We start from the raw sequence: 17,041 nt of genomic DNA on the forward strand, positions 1-17,041 counted from the left end.
CAGAGCATAGTTGGCTTAGCTGAAAATTAGAAAAGAAAATGAAAAGAGGCTACCTTTTCCCCCTCCAAAGCACGACCATCTGAATGTAGTTTTTGTTGCTTGCCCTAGAGTCCCATATTTTAGATCCTCTGTCTGCATTGTAACTTGAGGCCACTGCAGAAGTTCAGTTTGCCCAGTGCATCTCCCCTTCCCCTAAGGATGACTATAGCTCCTACCACCCGCTACTCCTTTCTCCCAGCCCACCACATGTATAAATTCAGTAAGGCTTAACAGCACTTTTAGTCTATTCACGGTAACTTTTTTGTGCTCCTTGTCTAGTCCAACCTCTTCCTTTTCTGAATATCTTGCTGTAAACGCCACCATGTTCTTTTGGATAACTGGAACTATTGTTTTAGAAACTGAGGAGCACCACAAGGAGCCAAGTACCATAGAACCAAGCTGCCTAGAAAGACTACAGCACCCCTCTGTTCCTCTTGAAAATGATGAAAAGAAAGAGTTAAGATTAAATTGTCGTGCATCTGCAAATAAGTGGTTTAATCTTGAAGCAATGCACAAAACAAACTTGGAGGTAATTTTATTGACTTATATAAGTGATTTTTTGTTATGTTGTCTTCATTGTCATTAGTACTGAAATGTAAAAAGTCCACCTTGCCTTGTTTGCAGTGATACTTTAGCCACCCCGAAATCCCTTTTTGAGTAGGATAAAAGTTGTATAAAGAAATGTACACTTGTACATTGGAACTTCTGCTCCCTCTCTTGTTCCCCTGCACCCCATGAAATCTGTTCCAGGTGGTTGGAAACCCCAGAACAGATTTTGGGAGCACATGGGGAGGAAGGATTTTCATTGCAAAAGTGGAAGGCCTTCCATGAACAACTTCACTGGATACAATCCTTAGTGTAATACTTTAGTGGTATATCATGTTCATTCAGTCTCTCATTGCCAGGAAGCCGTTCACAGCTGTAAATTAAATCTTGTTTTTAGTCAGCGGCATTCAAAGATGGCACTAGCAAAGAGGCATCTTTGAAATACAAATATAAAATTTGTATTGGTAGTGCAACTAACCAGTAAAGCAGTAGTCTTCAAGACATATGTGATACAGGCCTATAATTTAAATCCCAGTATTCCCATCTCTAGCAAGCTAGAATTGCTTGAATATGGTATTGTGTGCACAGGCTTACTATCGAAACCTCCTAAAAGTACTTGGTGCTTGCCTAGTGTTTAGATATGCATGACACATCGCATGCAAATGCTAGTACAAACCATAATATTCAATGGATAAGCAGAGCTTTGAATTCCAGAAATGTGTGCAGTTTAAAGATCAAGTGAAATTGCACCTTTGAGGGGCTCCCATCCAAGTACTAACCAGGCCTGACCCTACTTAGGTTCCGAGATCCGATGAGATTGGGCGTGTTCAGGGTAGTATGGCCATAGACAAGGATTTTCATTGCAAGAAAATGGAAAAGCAAAACCATCCCCTCGAAGTTCGAATGGCAAGCAAAACTAATAGAGTACTTACAATTAGCAAGGAGAATGGGGGCAGTGAGAGGAAATTCAACACAAGAAGTAAATAAGGAATGGTCAGTAATTAAGGAATATCTCAAAGGGTACTGTGATAATAAATGCTTTCTGGCAGATACTGAATGAGCCATGCAATATAAAGTATTTGTTAGATAGTTACATTAACGAAAAACAACTTCACACAACTGTTTAAATAATAGTTTAATTGTAAATTAGTAAAACGCGGGTGGCGCTGTGGGTAAAACCACAGCGCCTAGGACTTGCCGATCGCATGGTTGGCGGTTCGAATCCCCACGGCGGGGTGCGCTCCCGTCGTTTGGTCCCAGCGCCTGCCAACCTAGCAGTTTGAAAGCACCCCCGGGTGCAAGTAGATAAATAGGGCCGCTTACCAGTGGGAAGGTAAACGGCGTTCCGTGTGCTGCGCTGGCTCGCCAGATGCAGCTTGTCACGCTGGCCACATGACCCGGAAGTGTCTGCGGACAGCGCTGGCTCCTGGCCTATAGAGTGAGATGAGCGCACAACCCTAGAGTCTGTCAAGACTGGCCCGTACGGGCAGGGGTACCTTTACCTTTTTACAATGGGTAGAGTCGGAAGTTTCTTTTCTTTGTTGATTCAAACAGTGAATAAACACAGTGAATGTTATTTTGTTGGTATTGCATGTATTTTAAGAATCTGTCTAAAAAAATCTTCAGTAAATTTAAAAAAGAAAAAAAGAAATTTCACCTTTGATTTCCACTTAAATTTTATTTAGCAAGCACGCACTAGTATGTGGATTTTATATGATGTATGCTTACTTGAGAACTGATGACATTTTCCCCATTTTATAGGGAAAAAACTCAAGTGCTGAACAGCCAGCTTTTCAAGTTTCTAAAAGATTTTCACCACCAGAGCCAATTTTTCGAAAACTTTCACCACCAGAGACTGCATCAAAGATAAACAGCCAGTCACTTGTTGGCCCAGTAGCTAGCAACAACACACTGCGAGATTACATGGCCTGGTAACGTGTGTGTGTGTGTGTGTGTGGTGGTTTATTTTTTTCAATTCTATTTTACCGTATTTTTCGCCCTATAAGACGCACTTTTTCCCCTCCAAAAATGAAGGGGAAATGTGTGTGCGTCTTATGGGGCGAATGCAGGCTTTCGCTGAAGCCTGGAGAGCGAGGGGGGTCGGTACGCACCGACCCCTCTCGCTCTCCAGGCTTCAGGAAGCTATCCGCTAGCTGTGAGAGACCCAGCTCTCCCAGGGCTAGCGGAGAGCTTGCATGCACCCAGAAGCTTGGGGCGCGCTGAGCTCCGCACGCCCCAAGCTTCAGGATTAGCGCAGTGCTCCACCAGCCCTGGGAGAGCCGCGCGGCTCTCCCACGGCTAGCGGAGACCTTGCCTGCACCTAGAAGCTTGGGGCGCGCTGAGCTCCGCACACCCCAAGCTTCGGGATTGGTGCAGTGCTCCGCTAGCCCTGGGAGAGCCGTGCGGCTCTCCCAGGGCGAGCGGAGACCTTGCCGGCACCCAGAAACTTGGGGCATGCTTTGCTCCGCACGCCCCAAGCTTCTGGATTAGCGCAGCGCTCTGCTAGCCCTGGGAGAGCCGCGCGGCTCTACGAGGGCTAGCGGACTTCTTGCCGGCACCCAGAAGCTTGGGGCGCGCTCAGCTCCGCACGCCCCAAGCTTCTGGATTAGTGCAGCGGTCCGCTAGCCCTGGGAGAGCCGCGCGGCTAGCGGAGACCTTGCCGGCACCCAGAAGCTTGGGGCGCGCTGAGCTCCGCATGCCCCAAGCTTCTGGATTAGCGCAGCGGTCCGCTAGGCCTGGGAGAGCCGCGCGGCTCTCCCAGGGCTAGCGGACTGCTTGCCGGCACCCAGAAGCTTGGGGCGCTCTGAGCTCCGCATGCCCCAAGCTTCTGGATTAGCGCAGCGCTCCGCTAGCCCTGGGAGAGCCGCGCGGCTCTCCCACGGCTAGCCGAGACCTTGCCGGCACCCAGAAGCTTGGGGCGTGCTGAGCTCTGCACGCCCCAAGCTTCAGGATTAGCGCAGCGCACCTGGGGGGGAAATAGAAATTTTTTCCCTTATTTTCCCCCCAAAAAACTAGGTGCGTCCTATGGGCCGGTGCGTCTTATGGGGCGAAAAATACGGTAAATTTTGATGGAATTTGCTTTTGTGCTGTTTAAGCAAGCTAATGGTTATATGTACTAAATAGAAGTGTGCATCTTCAGTGCTGGGTAAAGCATTTATAGAGTGCCTGAACTTGAAATAACATCCCTCATCAATAATTCTGCATGGCGTAAAAATGAAGCAGTAGTAGTAGTAGTAGTAGTAGTAGTAGTAACAGTAGTTTGATTTATTGTCCACCCTTTACCCTAAATGGCTGCGAGTCACAACAATTTAAAATGCATTAAAAACAATTTAAAACAAATTCCAATCACAGTGCCAATCTAAACACCCACGAGGGTCTGCACAGAAGGAGTTGGCCTTCCAGATATTTGGGGCCTAAGTCATTTAGGGCCTTAAATATTAACATGAGCTCCTTGAATTGGGCCCATTGGCAACCAATGCAGTTGTTTTAAAATAGGGGTTATATGAGATCTAAAGGGAACCCCAGCTAGTAAACTGGCTGCTGTGTTTTGGATCAGTTGAAGTTTCTGAGTTGTCTTCAAGGGCAGCTGCACACAGCATATTGCAAGAATCCAGTTTGGAAGTTACCAGAGCATGGTGGAGTACAGTGGTTCAGTAATTTCTGCCCGAAAGGGGCTGTAGTTGGCAGACCAGCTGTGTCTGGAAAAGTGACTCCTTGCCAATGAGGCCACCTGAGCCTTGCAGTGACATCTGGAACAGGCCACCTGCCCTTCTCCTGCACTTGAGAACTTGGGACACATGACTCCTTGTTTTTTTCAGCATCAATTTATTGGCCAACATCCAAGCACTCATCTTAACACCTCAACCTCCTCTTCCAAGTCAGGGGAAGAGAAGGATTGAGCTGGGTGTCATCTTTGTATCGATAACCTCTTACTAGAAGTACATGCGCTTCAAATTAAGATTAAATTTAATATTTTTTGGAGATGTTTGGGCAGTTTTTTGGAGATGTTTTTGAGCCAGCTTTAAACATTACATTCAACTTCAAACATTGTGACTTGGATAAAAAATTAAGCTACTGGTTAAATACATGGTTGATTGCGAGGTGGGGAGTGTATTGCTGCTTGTGCAAGGATTGTAATGCTCAAATGCCTTTGACAGTTTCAGTACTCCAGTCGTAACGAATAATTTTCTTCACCTGAGTAAGGACACCACACCATACAACCAGCTTTCCTGTTTGCAAGCTTGTACTCCCTCAACTCCATTCCAAGTGCGTACTGGATTACCGGTAACCTTTCTAAAATAAATGACTCTGAAAGTGCATTATGAGATAATGAAGCTGATCCATAGTGGGTGAAACCCATTCTTACGGACAAGCAAGCAGTTAGAAATTTTTATTGCTTTTATCACTAGTTGTTTGCTGTCCTGAACTCCTTTGAGAGGGATGGTGGGATATAAATTTAAGAAAGAAAGAATGTACATTTAATGTTTCATAACACGGTTGTCTTATATTAAATATGTAACAAATTTCTGTTTTGTTTCTGGGCTAACAGTTTTGATGCTATGCTCTTTAAGCTGTGCTTGTAATCTGCAACGTGTTGACAATTTTATGTCAGTCCCACAAGAAATACCTGAACATACTAGTAAGCTAGAATATTAAATACAGTGGACGCTCGGGTTGCAAACGTGATCCGTATAGGTTGCACGTTCGCAACCCACAGCAGCGCGTCTGCGCATGCACAGGTTGCGATTTAGTGCTTCTGCGCATGCGCGACTGCCAAAACCCAGAAGTAACCCGTTCCGGTGCTTCTGGGTTTCAGCGGTCCGTAGCCTGAAAAAACGCAACCTGAAGTGTCTGTAACCCGAGATATGACTGTAAATATCTAACATATGTTGCTTTTGATGTGTATTTTTTTAAATTCAGATTTCAACTCCTTTACCTAAAAATGATTGCATCAGTATTAAAGGAAAATGGTACACTGTGTTGAAACAAATCGGCAGGGGAGGATCAAGTAAGGTGAGATTTTAAATGCAAGTTTTAGTTCATTGATAACTGTTGCTTGCGGAAGGTGGTTTAAAAATAATCACTGACATAACATACCATGTCATTGCTTCCCCTGCCCCATCTCTCTTAAGCAACACCATTCTTTTTGTATTGTGCTTGTAATAGGTAGCTTCCCTTACAGGGTAAGTTCAAGAAGGTCCCTGACCTTGGTGTAATTAACATTTGGTAATGCACTTAAAAACAAGCAAAACTGGTGGTTTGTATTCCTTTTTTCCCCAGGTGTTTCAAGTACTTGATGAAAAGAAGCAGCTTTATGCTATCAAATATGTCAATTTAGAAGAGGCAGAGGAACAAACTTTAGAAAGCTATAAAAATGAGATTGCACACTTAAATAAACTTCAACAACATTGCGATAAGATTATCCGACTGTATGACTAGTGAGTAAATGTTTTTACAAACCCAGCTTAATTAAAAACACCTCCCAAGTGTCATTTCCCATATATGACTTCATTTTCACAACTTGTTTTAGTGAAATTAGCAAGAAGAGTATCTACATGTTGATGGAATGTGGAAACATTGATCTTAATACTTGGCTTAAAAAGAAAAAAATTAACCCATGGGAGCGGAAGAGCTTTTGGGAAAATATGTTGGAAGCTGTCCATACAATCCACACACATGGTATCTATAAAAGCTTATTTCTATGTATTTGAAGACTTCTACTGAACCTTTCAACACTTGCTGTTCACAGGAATGGCTACCAATGAATTACTAGTCAAATAATGCTTTAGATTTCTATCTTTTTATGCATTCATAAACTGCTTTGAGGGGTTTTTTTTCTACAATCAAGCGGTATATAAAGAAATTAAATCTGCCTCTTGGAAATCTAACAGAGAGGGACATATGCTATCTGGCTATTTATTTGCATTGCCTTAACTGTTTATATAACTATAATACTTTCTTACTTTTTAAAGCGCCATCTAGTTATCTATATCACTATCACTGCAACAAATAGTCTTGTATGCTGTGAATGAGCCACCGCAAGTGTATGGCTCATGTGCTCCCCATTCTTCACCTTCTGTGCAAGTAGGAGAAATTCAGAAGTTTCCTCATTCACTTTCAATTAACCACAGTTTGCTGTGTCATTCTGGCCTGGAATTGAGGCTAATCTTAAGTGTGGCTAGTTTAAACAAGCCAGCTTCAGTAACTGGTTTGAAGTTAGTTTAGGATTGGACATCTGGGTTGGGTTGTGGGGATCTCGATGGGTTGGCACCTCCTGTCCCCGGCCAGGTTGATGTTGAGGGAGCTGATGCCCAAGTCAGGAGCAGACTTAAACACACCAGGAGGAAGTCAACCATGTGTGAACCAGTACTTGTGATTTCTTTCCATACAAACCACAAGCAGAAACTAAGTTTATGCTTGTGGTTGGTTTCCTCCTGAGCACAGCAAAGTCAGGAAGGAGTAATGGGCAGATGTACTTAGCAGCGTATACCAGAATTCATGCAAGTTAACTATTTGTATTACATGAAATTGAACTTCTGTTATGGTTTAATGTTCAGTGCGAACCAGGCTAGTAGCAGCAGTTGAATGGAGCATTTTAATTATAACATTTAATTATATTCTGGGAAAAAGTAGTGTCTTGTTTTGTAAATTAACTGGAACTAGTTCTAATCTTGGAATATGTTTCCACAGGGGTTTTGTTTTGCTTTTGTTTTGCTTTGTTGTGCAATGATGAAGGTTAGATAAAAACCTGTTCCCTCTGTGAAAGTAAATAGATTTCTTAGAGGAGGGTGAATGCCACAGCCAAATTGCAGTCTCCCAGGTCTGTTATCATAGCTACAAAAGGACCTGGCTTTTCCTCCCATCCTTGTGTGTTGGGCCAAGAAGGTTTGTAGAATGGGTGTGAGAGAACAGAGTAAATGCACATATTTTTAATTTGTACTAACTGAACAAATTTTAATTTGCAGGTATTGTTCATAGTGATCTGAAACCAGCAAACTTTCTGCTAGTGGATGGAATGCTAAAACTAATAGATTTTGGCATTGCAAATCAAATGCAGCCAGATGTGACAAGCATTTTTAAAGATTCACAGGTGAGACTGTTGGGGCATCCTTGTGTTACCCTATTATAAAACAGTACGAATGTCTGTTTTCACAATGAGAGGACATCAGGAATAATGTGAGGAGTTTTGTGGGTCTTGATTTGTGTTTGCCTGTTTTAGGCAGGTTGCGGGTCTAGACATAGTCATGGCGCATGGTTTCCCAGAGTGTGGACTACAGGAGGCACGACTACCCCAGATGAAAGAGAGAAGGGATATTGCACAAAAGTTCATTGGAAGCTGCCTTATACAGAGTCGGCTCTTTGGTCCACCTAGATCAATATTGTCTACACAGACAACAGCATCTTTTGGGGTTTCAGACCATCTTTTCCAGCCCTACCAGGGCTGGAAATGCCAGGGATTGAACCTGGAGTCTATTGCATGGAAAGCATGTGTGCTGTGGCATGGAGTTGCAGCCTGAATTATGCCCGGTTGCTGCGGAAATGTTGCAAGGTGTAGGTTATATGTTGGGCGCCGGCATCCAACAGAGATGTATAGCAGTCTATACATGCAGGGCATATCCCACTTCAGATGGGTCTGAGAAGAGTACTCATACAGGGTGAAACAGCATAAAATTTCACAGAGAAATCCTGTTTTGTGGGTTTTTTAGAGTTAGGAAATAGTTAAGCCTAATCCAGTTCACTTAGTATCAATATGTACGTAGCAGACCCAATCTCTTGACAAATTTTAAGAGGTAGGGAGTGGGCCCTATGATTTCCTCCTTCTCTCCTGTCCAATTTAACAACAGTCAATGGATACTTTGGTTCGGACATTAGCTATGGTTCCTATTTTACCAAGGTTCTTAACCATCCTCAAATCCTGGTTACACACAGAATCTGATTTGCCTTAACCATGGTTAACATAAATGTGGCTATATTTCTTCGCTTCAGTTAAGGCAACAGGAGGAATTTTCTCTGAAAGGGCAGAGCTGTGGAGAGGAGGTTCACAATCCCACAGAGCACTCTCTTAATTACTGTAGCTCTGTTGCTTGAAACTGATTCACCAAACCTGGCAAAAGTTGCTGGTGGCTTTATTGGGGTGGAGAATTGGGCATATAGTGTGACAACATCATTTTGAGTACATTTTTTTTTAAAAAAAGTTAATGTAGACATTGTCTGAATCATTCAGTGTTGGATTAGAATTACTGAGGAATTTTGAAAATTGCCTATAAAATTTCTCTGAGATACAGTTGCCTTCAACATTATGTTAAGAGCTTTGTGAAGTTTCCTAGACAAGCTTGTTTTTCCTGTTCTAAAGTTTCTAACGAACTATAGCAGGATTTCAAGAGGATTAATTAAAAAAATGGTTTGTGAGCATTGTTTTTCAGGGCCCTTTTTAGAGCAATCTTTCTAACAAAACATGAGATTCTAATTTTAAACTATCAATTAATCACATGATTATATTTTTAATTGTTACTAGGTTGGCACAGTTAACTACATGCCACCAGAGGTAATTAAAGACATGTCTTCCTGTGGTGAAAATGGAAAACCAAGGTCAAAGGTAAAAAATACCCTGTGGTTGAAGGAGGGAAATGCTTTGGTTTGGATCTTACTTTCTAAATCTCCACAAACCCAGGACAAAATCATTGGGGTTTTTTTTGTATGCAGTGATGTGAATAAAGCAGTTATAAAAAGGCTTGTATGGGCAGTGTGGTGGGACGGTAGCAGAAGTTGAAATAGAATTGATCCTGGGTTTAATAAGAGCTTCGTAATGGATTATATCCAGTCCCGGCATAAAGACACTGCAGCTTTATGTACTTCTTGGGTGGCTGGCAATCAGGGGATCCTTGGGGAATGACTGAGATGTGGGGCAAGAGGCTGCAGTAGGATTGAGGGGAGGGGCATCAGATGGAGGCGGCTTACTGCGTGGAGAAGCAAGGACCCTTATACTGGTGCTGGATGCTTCCTAATGAAAATTTGTGAGAGGAAGAGCTCAAATGTGAAACTAGCACCTTAGGCAGCCACATGGGAGAGTGAACTTTGGGGAAGGGTTGTCTCTGATTTTAAAAGCATAAAGAAAACTGCTTGGTTTCTGTCCAACATTGCAGTAAGGACAAGCAGATACATATTTTGACCCTATACAGCCAGCAAAAATACCGCGGAGGTCAGGAAGACATTCCTACATATCTATATATATATGTACATAATTTTTGGTGTGTGTTTCCTTTCCACAGTTTAAACCATGCTCAAGGTGGCTTACAACATAAAAAAACATGACTCCCACATAACGGAAGTAATAATAAACAATAAATAACAATTTTTGCAAAAATCACAAGATCTAAAATAAAGGTACAAACAGGAACAGCAACAATGCCCCCCAATAAAACCTCCAAACAACACGCCAGCCCAAGAGTCTGTTCAGCTTTTGTAGCTGGAGTGAGTCAGGGCTCCGCCTCCCAGGCCAGGTGAAAAAAGGCCTGCAAGGCAGGGAGCAGCTCTCCCAGGACTCACAGCCAAGATTCTCTATGGCAGGCATCCCCAAACTCGGCCCTCCAGATATTTTTGGACTACAATTCCTATCATTCCTGACCACTGGTCCTGTTAGCTAGTCATGATGGTGTTGGGAGTCATTCTGCAAAGAAACAGTAAAGATGTTTGTACCTTTAAGAATTGTTTCTGTGAGCTTTGGGCAGATTGGGTACAGCTGGTCATAACTACAAAAGGAGGAAAAGTTGCAGTTTGAACTTTGCCTGCAGTGAGAAAACACCCACAATGTTTGTTGTTTTGTAATAAAACCTTTATTTGATTTGGTTTTACACCGGCCTCGTGGTGTCGTTGTTTCTGTCATCTGCCACCAGAAGAAAGCCCCCCTCTAACAAATGGGAATTGTAGTCCAGTAACATCTGGAGGGCCAAGTTTGGGGATGCCTGCTCTATGGCCTCCTCAGCAGCCTTCCTTCAAGCACAACCAAACCTTATTTCTTAGGCCTTTAATGTTGTGGCATTTGCCCGTTCTTTTGGAAATACCTGTACAGGGGGAGAGAAAGAGTTAATAGGTAGACCAATAGAAAAGCCAGAGGCGGAGCCTACCTGTTTATAAAAAGGGCTTCGCCCAAAGTTTAGTTAGTTGTTAGTTGGTTGGTTGGGAAGAAGCAGTTGGGAAAGCAGTTGGCAGACAGATGGAAATAGACAGTTTGTACAGTTCTTGTGTGAGGGGAGGTAGAAGAGTTAGAGACAGGATAAAATAAGACTAAGAGGGTAAAAGGTAACAGTGTTTTGAATGCATTTAAAGTTTATTTGTGTCTGCAATAAACTACACTCTTCATTGTTAACTTGAGAATAGTCGGTGAGACGACCGGGGGCTCCATACGAACGCCACAAATGTTTACACTACTTTTAAAACGATTAAACTCACTGGTCTGTCTTGAAGTTAATTTTTTTAAAACCTTGTGTAACGGTGATGTTAGCCAACAGAAGAGCAAAAAACACTGCAAGGTTTTTACATGCATTTTCTAAGTAATTTGTTAAGCAGCCCCATAAAGTATTATCATTCCCATCACGTAGATGGGGGTATGAGGTGGGGAGCAATTTATTTTACTCTTTTGCAAAATTGTTTCAGCCAAAGACTTGTGGGCTTAAGTGAACAGAGTAAAATTGCCCTACATTAAGTTGCCTATGTTCATTTTCTTCTATAAGCTGACTCCCGTGCCAGCATGTTAAATATACACAAAACTGAGGCTCCCTTTGTCTATATTCCTCCTCTTCTTCTGAAACTCACCTACTCATGTTGAGTTAAAAAGCAGACATTCCAGTGTAACAGGTTTATGTTTCAGTCAGTGCGAGGTAGTATGAGAGAATCTTTATCATTGTATTCCACTTTCTGTTGATCCCTTACCAGGGCATTAGTTTCTTAAACAATTTTTATGAGCAATATTATTCATCGTTTTAAATGGTCTGCCTTTGAAGCAATGTTTCCATTCTTTTAGATTACAAAACTGATAATGTAGATTTCTCTCTGTGGTTTTAACTGTGTGCAAATTACTTTTCCTGACAATTAACATCCTACTTTTGGCAATATGCATTGACGCAGAGGTGTGTCATTGATCAGATTTTGAAATATAGACGCCCTCCTTTATTGCTTAATTGTTATGCTGTTGCACCAGGTTTTGTAATTGATTGCTTATTCAGTTGCACCACGTATGTTAATGAAATGGCAATAGCAATAGCTTCAAAGTCATTGTGTTAATTGTGTGAGGAGCATCTATCTATCATCTATCTACCTACCTATCTACCTATCTATCTATCTATCTATCTATCTATCATCTATCTATCATCCATCCATATATCCTTGCCTTTGTTTTTAGATCAGTCCAAAAAATGATGTTTGGTCATTGGGCTGCATTTTATACTGTATGACCTATGGAAGAACTCCATTTCAGCACATAACAAATCAGATTGCAAAACTTCATGCCATAATTGATCCTAGTCATGAAATAGCATTCCCTGATATTGCAGAAAAAGACCTCCAGGATGTCTTAAAGGTACCCACCTGTGTAAATTTTGTACAATATAATTTTGTTTAGCATTCTTAATGTATATATCAAACAGTTCCTGACTTTATCATTTGTGGTTGGGGCGGGGCGGGGGGGCAGGGAACTACATCTGGGCTTGGATCCTGAGAACCATGAAAGGAAGCTCACAAAGGGGGACTTTCTTCGTTCTCCTCCCTAACGTTTTCTCCCCTACCCCAGGGAAAGTTGAAAGGTCCCTCTGAACAGCTTGCAGTGGGGCACAGGCAGGCTGCTGAGGGAAGGAAGAAATTGCTCAAAATCTGGTAGAAGGACCTCCTCCTTGAGGAGAGGGTTTTTTGGGGGTGGGGTGGGGTGGAGCTGTAGTGCAGAGGACAGAAACAGGAAAGAGTCTACATTCCTCAAGTGTCTTTTGGCATATTATTCTTGGGAGTCAAGCTCTGTGCACTTTTGTATGTGATTCTGTTTCTCTCCAATGCCTAGGCAAGTTTAAGGGCACCGTGTATTTTTTTTAAAAAATACCATGTACTATATGTTATGTGTTTGATTATACCTGAAGAACATACAGCATACAAGTGTTTATGTGAAAAGTTATTTCTCTTGGCTCCTTTTAGAGAACTAGCCTATTGGAAAGAAGGTAGCATTCTGCTTAATCTTAGTTTGTTATCATTCATTACCATTATGATTGTTCTAACATGGCCAGTTTGTTTACGGAGTTGAGATAACTTTCATTCATTTAGTGCATCATTTGGACCTACTGTTTATTTATTCCTGTGATGTAGAACAGTAGTTCCCCCAACTTTCCCTCCCATGCACCACTTGGAAATTTATAAGGGTCTTGGCAGACCACTTAATGGGTTTGTTTGTTTTTTATCTGCCTGTTGTAGCGATCGTAATGCTTTGTGCTAGATGCGGTATGATTCTTAATTTTATTGCTTCTCTTAATATGTTTATTGTATTACAATTTTTAAATTATGTAAATTGTAATACAATAAGCATATTAGAGAAGCAGTAAAATTTAAATTGTAAGTGTTCTTTACAGAAACTGCTGGGACCGCCTGAATAAGCTGGCGGGCCATGGGTCACTTTTGGGGAAACATTGACATAGAATATTTACAGAATCCATTCCATTGTGAAACAGCAGGCTGAATCTGATGCTACAAGGCACAAACTAGATTAATGGAGTGCACTTTCAGTTCGCTAGGGATACCTTTCCTATATAAAATGTGGAATACAATGTTGAGCTATAATATTCTTTAGAAAACTGAGTTTTATTGATTCCGTCTTGTAACTTCTCCCCTCAGCGCTGTTTGGTAAGGAATCCCAAGCAAAGGATATCTGTCTCTGAATTGCTGGTTCATCCTTATGTACATATTCAAACCAATTCACAAACAGGTAACTTTATCTGTTACTGAATTTCACTTTATTTCACCAGAGTTTTATATAAAGGTGTTCATTCTCTTGTCTAATACTCTGACAGAGTAAACAATATACCTGCTAACCTAAGTATATCACCAAGTGCTCTGGTATCTGAATTTTCATGCAGCTTAGCTGGACATTTTAAGCATAACCAGATTTTAACATTTTTCTAGGGGATTCAATCACAAAAGGGACAACAGAGGAACTAAAGCGCATCCTTGGTCATCTTGTTGGCCTGAACTCTCCTAACTCCATTTCTAGAGCTACTAGAGTAAGTAAATGAATTTCTGGCAGTCGTATTGTTACTAAGAACGTGATATTTATAATACTTAAAGCAGAAAGAGAATGTAGAACTGATACAGTTCCTATTTTTATTTATTTATACCAAATAAAGAAGATACAAAGATACAAAACAAGACACATAAAATGTCCACTTGGGACAGGAAGGCGTGTATGACAAAAGTGTAGTGAGGAATGTCGTGTGAGATGGACAGGAGAGGGTGCAAAAATAGTGGATTTGAGAAGCAGCGGATCTTAATAGGCAGTGGTGAATGGTTTGGTGTATAAAGATGGGAAAGGCTTTCACCCTAACAGGGAGTGACATGGTATAAAACGGCAAAGAATATAAGCTCGTAATCTTCAAAGCAATGTGTTATGGCAAGTAAACAAATCCTACCAGCCGCACTTCATAATAGTAATATAAGGGAAATGCTCTCACTTAAAAGAAAGATTTGGCTGGCATGCAGGAGGCATTCATAAACGAGAGCGGTAGCTCCTACTACCCACCTGCTGAAGCTCAATCTGTTACTCATTCATAGGGATTATTGGGTGGTTTCTAGTGCTAGGCCTACTCAGAGTAGACCCATTAAAATTAATTATTTCACTATCGTAGGTCCATTAATTTCATTGGGTCTAGTCTAAAAAGAAGCTAGTTGAGAATAACCTATTGTATTTAAACTATATGACACTTCCAGCAGAAACTTCCCTCAAGGCATTTTATTTAAATGATTACTCATCTTGTGATGAAAACTGAGGAACACAGTGAATTAAGGGATTAAGTTAACCACAGTCAAGGAAAAATCCCTGTGGGATAACTGTGGAATCAGCTTTTCTTCATTTTATCCCATTTTGGTTTTTTTTTTTTTTTTTTTTTTTTTTTGCTTCTGAGCATGCTTTGCAGTGCTTCTTGACAACATTTGCATATTCTAGCAATCCTTTTTTAGGTGCAATAAAAGCTGGCATGAGCATTCTTTTTAAGCCAAATAGACTTGAATTCCAAGATTAGGTTTTGACAAAAGTGTGCAAGTGAATAATCTACAGTTTTATAATTTTTCATTCAGATGTAGACAAGTCAAAGGGTGCCCAGAGTAGGCAAACATGTGGAGCACTGGGGGAAGGAAGGGTTAGATTCTGTGCACAGAACTCCATTGCTGGCTCACTTCCCAGAATCAGTATGACACTGGCTAGTGTGAGCATTGAACCCCTGCTTATGGAGAGGATTTTTCACTGGATTCTACATGGAAATGGCATATTGACAAGAGGTTGTTTATCACAAAAGGATCCCTTTCCCAGGGAGCTTGCAGTCTAAATTTCATCAGTGACTAGGAGAGAGTGGAAGGAATTGGGGCTAGATTTTTTGTGGGCAGGGGGAGACAGAGTGAGTGTCGGGCTCTCCGCTCAGTCAAGCTGATAAAGCCTCATCTTCTTCCCCCGAGTCCTTTGGAATTGCCTCCCGATGTGTTTAACGACCTGAGCCTTTGATGAGGCCTCAGGCATATCCTTCAGCAGAGTTTCCAAAGCAGCAGAAGTGTTGAGATTTATGGGTATATGCTATGCTTTATTTCTAAGCTATGCAGACAGAAAATACATCCTCTCTCTACGAAAGCAGAGAGCAAAGGAACAAAGGAAACAGGAAACCACTAACGTCACATCCCGTCTCCTTTCCTGTGAGACTTCCAACAGCCTGGAAGGTCTCTGGAATGTAAACAGAGTCCTGTGACTCCAAGCAGCTGCACATTGATAAGAACAGAAACTAACAGTGAGGTGGGGGGGTGCGTTATGTGAGAATTCAGATAACTATGCTTTCAACTGGGGGTGTGCGGGAAAGGGTTAAGTCAAATGCTCCATGCAAAATATGAGCTGTAAAAGGGGGTTTGAAAGAAAACATCATAGCATCTGATGATCTGATTTGCTTCTTCTTTTTAAATGTTTCAGGCTTTATACGAGCAGTGCAGCAACGGTGAAGGTTTAGATGTGTCTGCTTTTGCAAACTGTGACAAGAAAACACGGAGCACAAAGTGATACATAAAGTTTAGCTTTAAAAAGTGTTAATGAAGACATGATAAGACTATTCTAGGCAATAGTTGGTCTGTTTAAACCGAACTGCCTTGCCTCTGATAATTGTTTTATGGTCTAAATGTTCTTTGTCATTTGTTTATCCAGTATTTGTATGTTGGTCTTATGGGACAGTCGGCCTTGCTATATAACTTTGACAGATTGGTTCAGCATGTGGATATTTGGGTACAAAACACAGATGAGGCCTTAAAAGTTGAAAATGTGGAAGATATTTTGTTGCATTTCTTTAAATCATGCAAAAAAAGACGACGACTGGGTGAGAACAAACTTTATTTGCAAGCCTCTAGTATTTGCCAGTATTTTTCTTGAAATATTGACTTCTTTCATTTCGTTTACTGGTGATGTGGGACACTATGTAATTTAGCTACTCTTATGCTCTGCTTCTTGTTTTATGCTGTTACATACTGACATGGACATGTTTTGATTCATAAACGACACCAGACATTGTAATAAATAAAAAATGAACTCTGTAAATAATAATAATAAAAAGATTTATACTGTTATTCCTAGAATGTGATTTTAAAAAAATAAATGGAAGAATTCTTCCAAAATTAAATAGCTGTAAGTATTGAAATACTGAGTACCTTTACAAGTTTGGAAAGGTGACCAAAATAATCCTGTATGTGAAATCTTAGGTTGTCTCCAACTCAGCAATGATAGCTCCTTTAACTTTTTCAAGTTCTGTGAATTAGTTCTTCATTAATGTCAAGATGGTAGATATTTCCTCTAACTATAGGCACAATTACGACATTCAGGCAAAGAGAAAGCATATTAAATCTTCATTATAGCTGAATAATTTAGTCCAGGGATTAACACCTGCTCCAATGCAGTTTCAGGAATAGCAACATTGGATTTTAAATACTGTGGCTTGCTTTTAATTTCAGCAATACTTCTTTCTCTGGAGATTATCCTTATTTGTGCAATTCTTGGGGGCTGGGTGTGTCTGTTTTCATATTATGAACCTACAAGAAGAACCTGTACTTCATTTTCTCATATGTTAAATGTTTTAGTTAGGAGTTGTTCTTTTAAAGCACTATATAAATAATTATTACTTTGCCACAGAGTCCACCAAATGGTGGGAATGTGTATAGAAATAGGCCTGTAAACATCAAATCCAGC

General features: G+C 41.1%; 1 protein-coding gene across 5 annotated transcripts in view; it reads left to right on the top strand.

The window, feature by feature from the left end:
• TTK (TTK protein kinase) overlaps nt 1-16,425 on the top strand; it is a 42,565-nt gene extending 26,140 nt beyond the window's left edge. For all 5 annotated transcript variants that reach the window (XM_081187348.1, XM_081187349.1, XM_081187350.1 and 2 more), the window contains exons 11-22: nt 396-568; nt 2,347-2,516; nt 4,743-4,851; nt 5,506-5,598; nt 5,866-6,023; nt 6,116-6,264; nt 7,551-7,675; nt 9,101-9,181; nt 11,984-12,160; nt 13,453-13,543; nt 13,741-13,838; nt 15,782-16,425. In XM_081187348.1, coding sequence (XP_081043474.1) covers nt 396-568; nt 2,347-2,516; nt 4,743-4,851; nt 5,506-5,598; nt 5,866-6,023; nt 6,116-6,264; nt 7,551-7,675; nt 9,101-9,181; nt 11,984-12,160; nt 13,453-13,543; nt 13,741-13,838; nt 15,782-15,868 — 1,511 coding nt within the window. In that variant the 3' untranslated portion in view covers nt 15,869-16,425. The remainder of the gene's footprint in view (nt 1-395; nt 569-2,346; nt 2,517-4,742; nt 4,852-5,505; nt 5,599-5,865; nt 6,024-6,115; nt 6,265-7,550; nt 7,676-9,100; nt 9,182-11,983; nt 12,161-13,452; nt 13,544-13,740; nt 13,839-15,781) is intronic.
• The last annotated feature ends 616 nt before the right edge of the window (nt 16,426-17,041 follow it).

This window comes from Podarcis bocagei, assembly GCF_964188305.1.
Source record: "Podarcis bocagei genome assembly, chromosome: 3".
In the NCBI taxonomy this organism is placed as follows: Eukaryota; Metazoa; Chordata; class Lepidosauria; order Squamata; family Lacertidae; genus Podarcis; species Podarcis bocagei.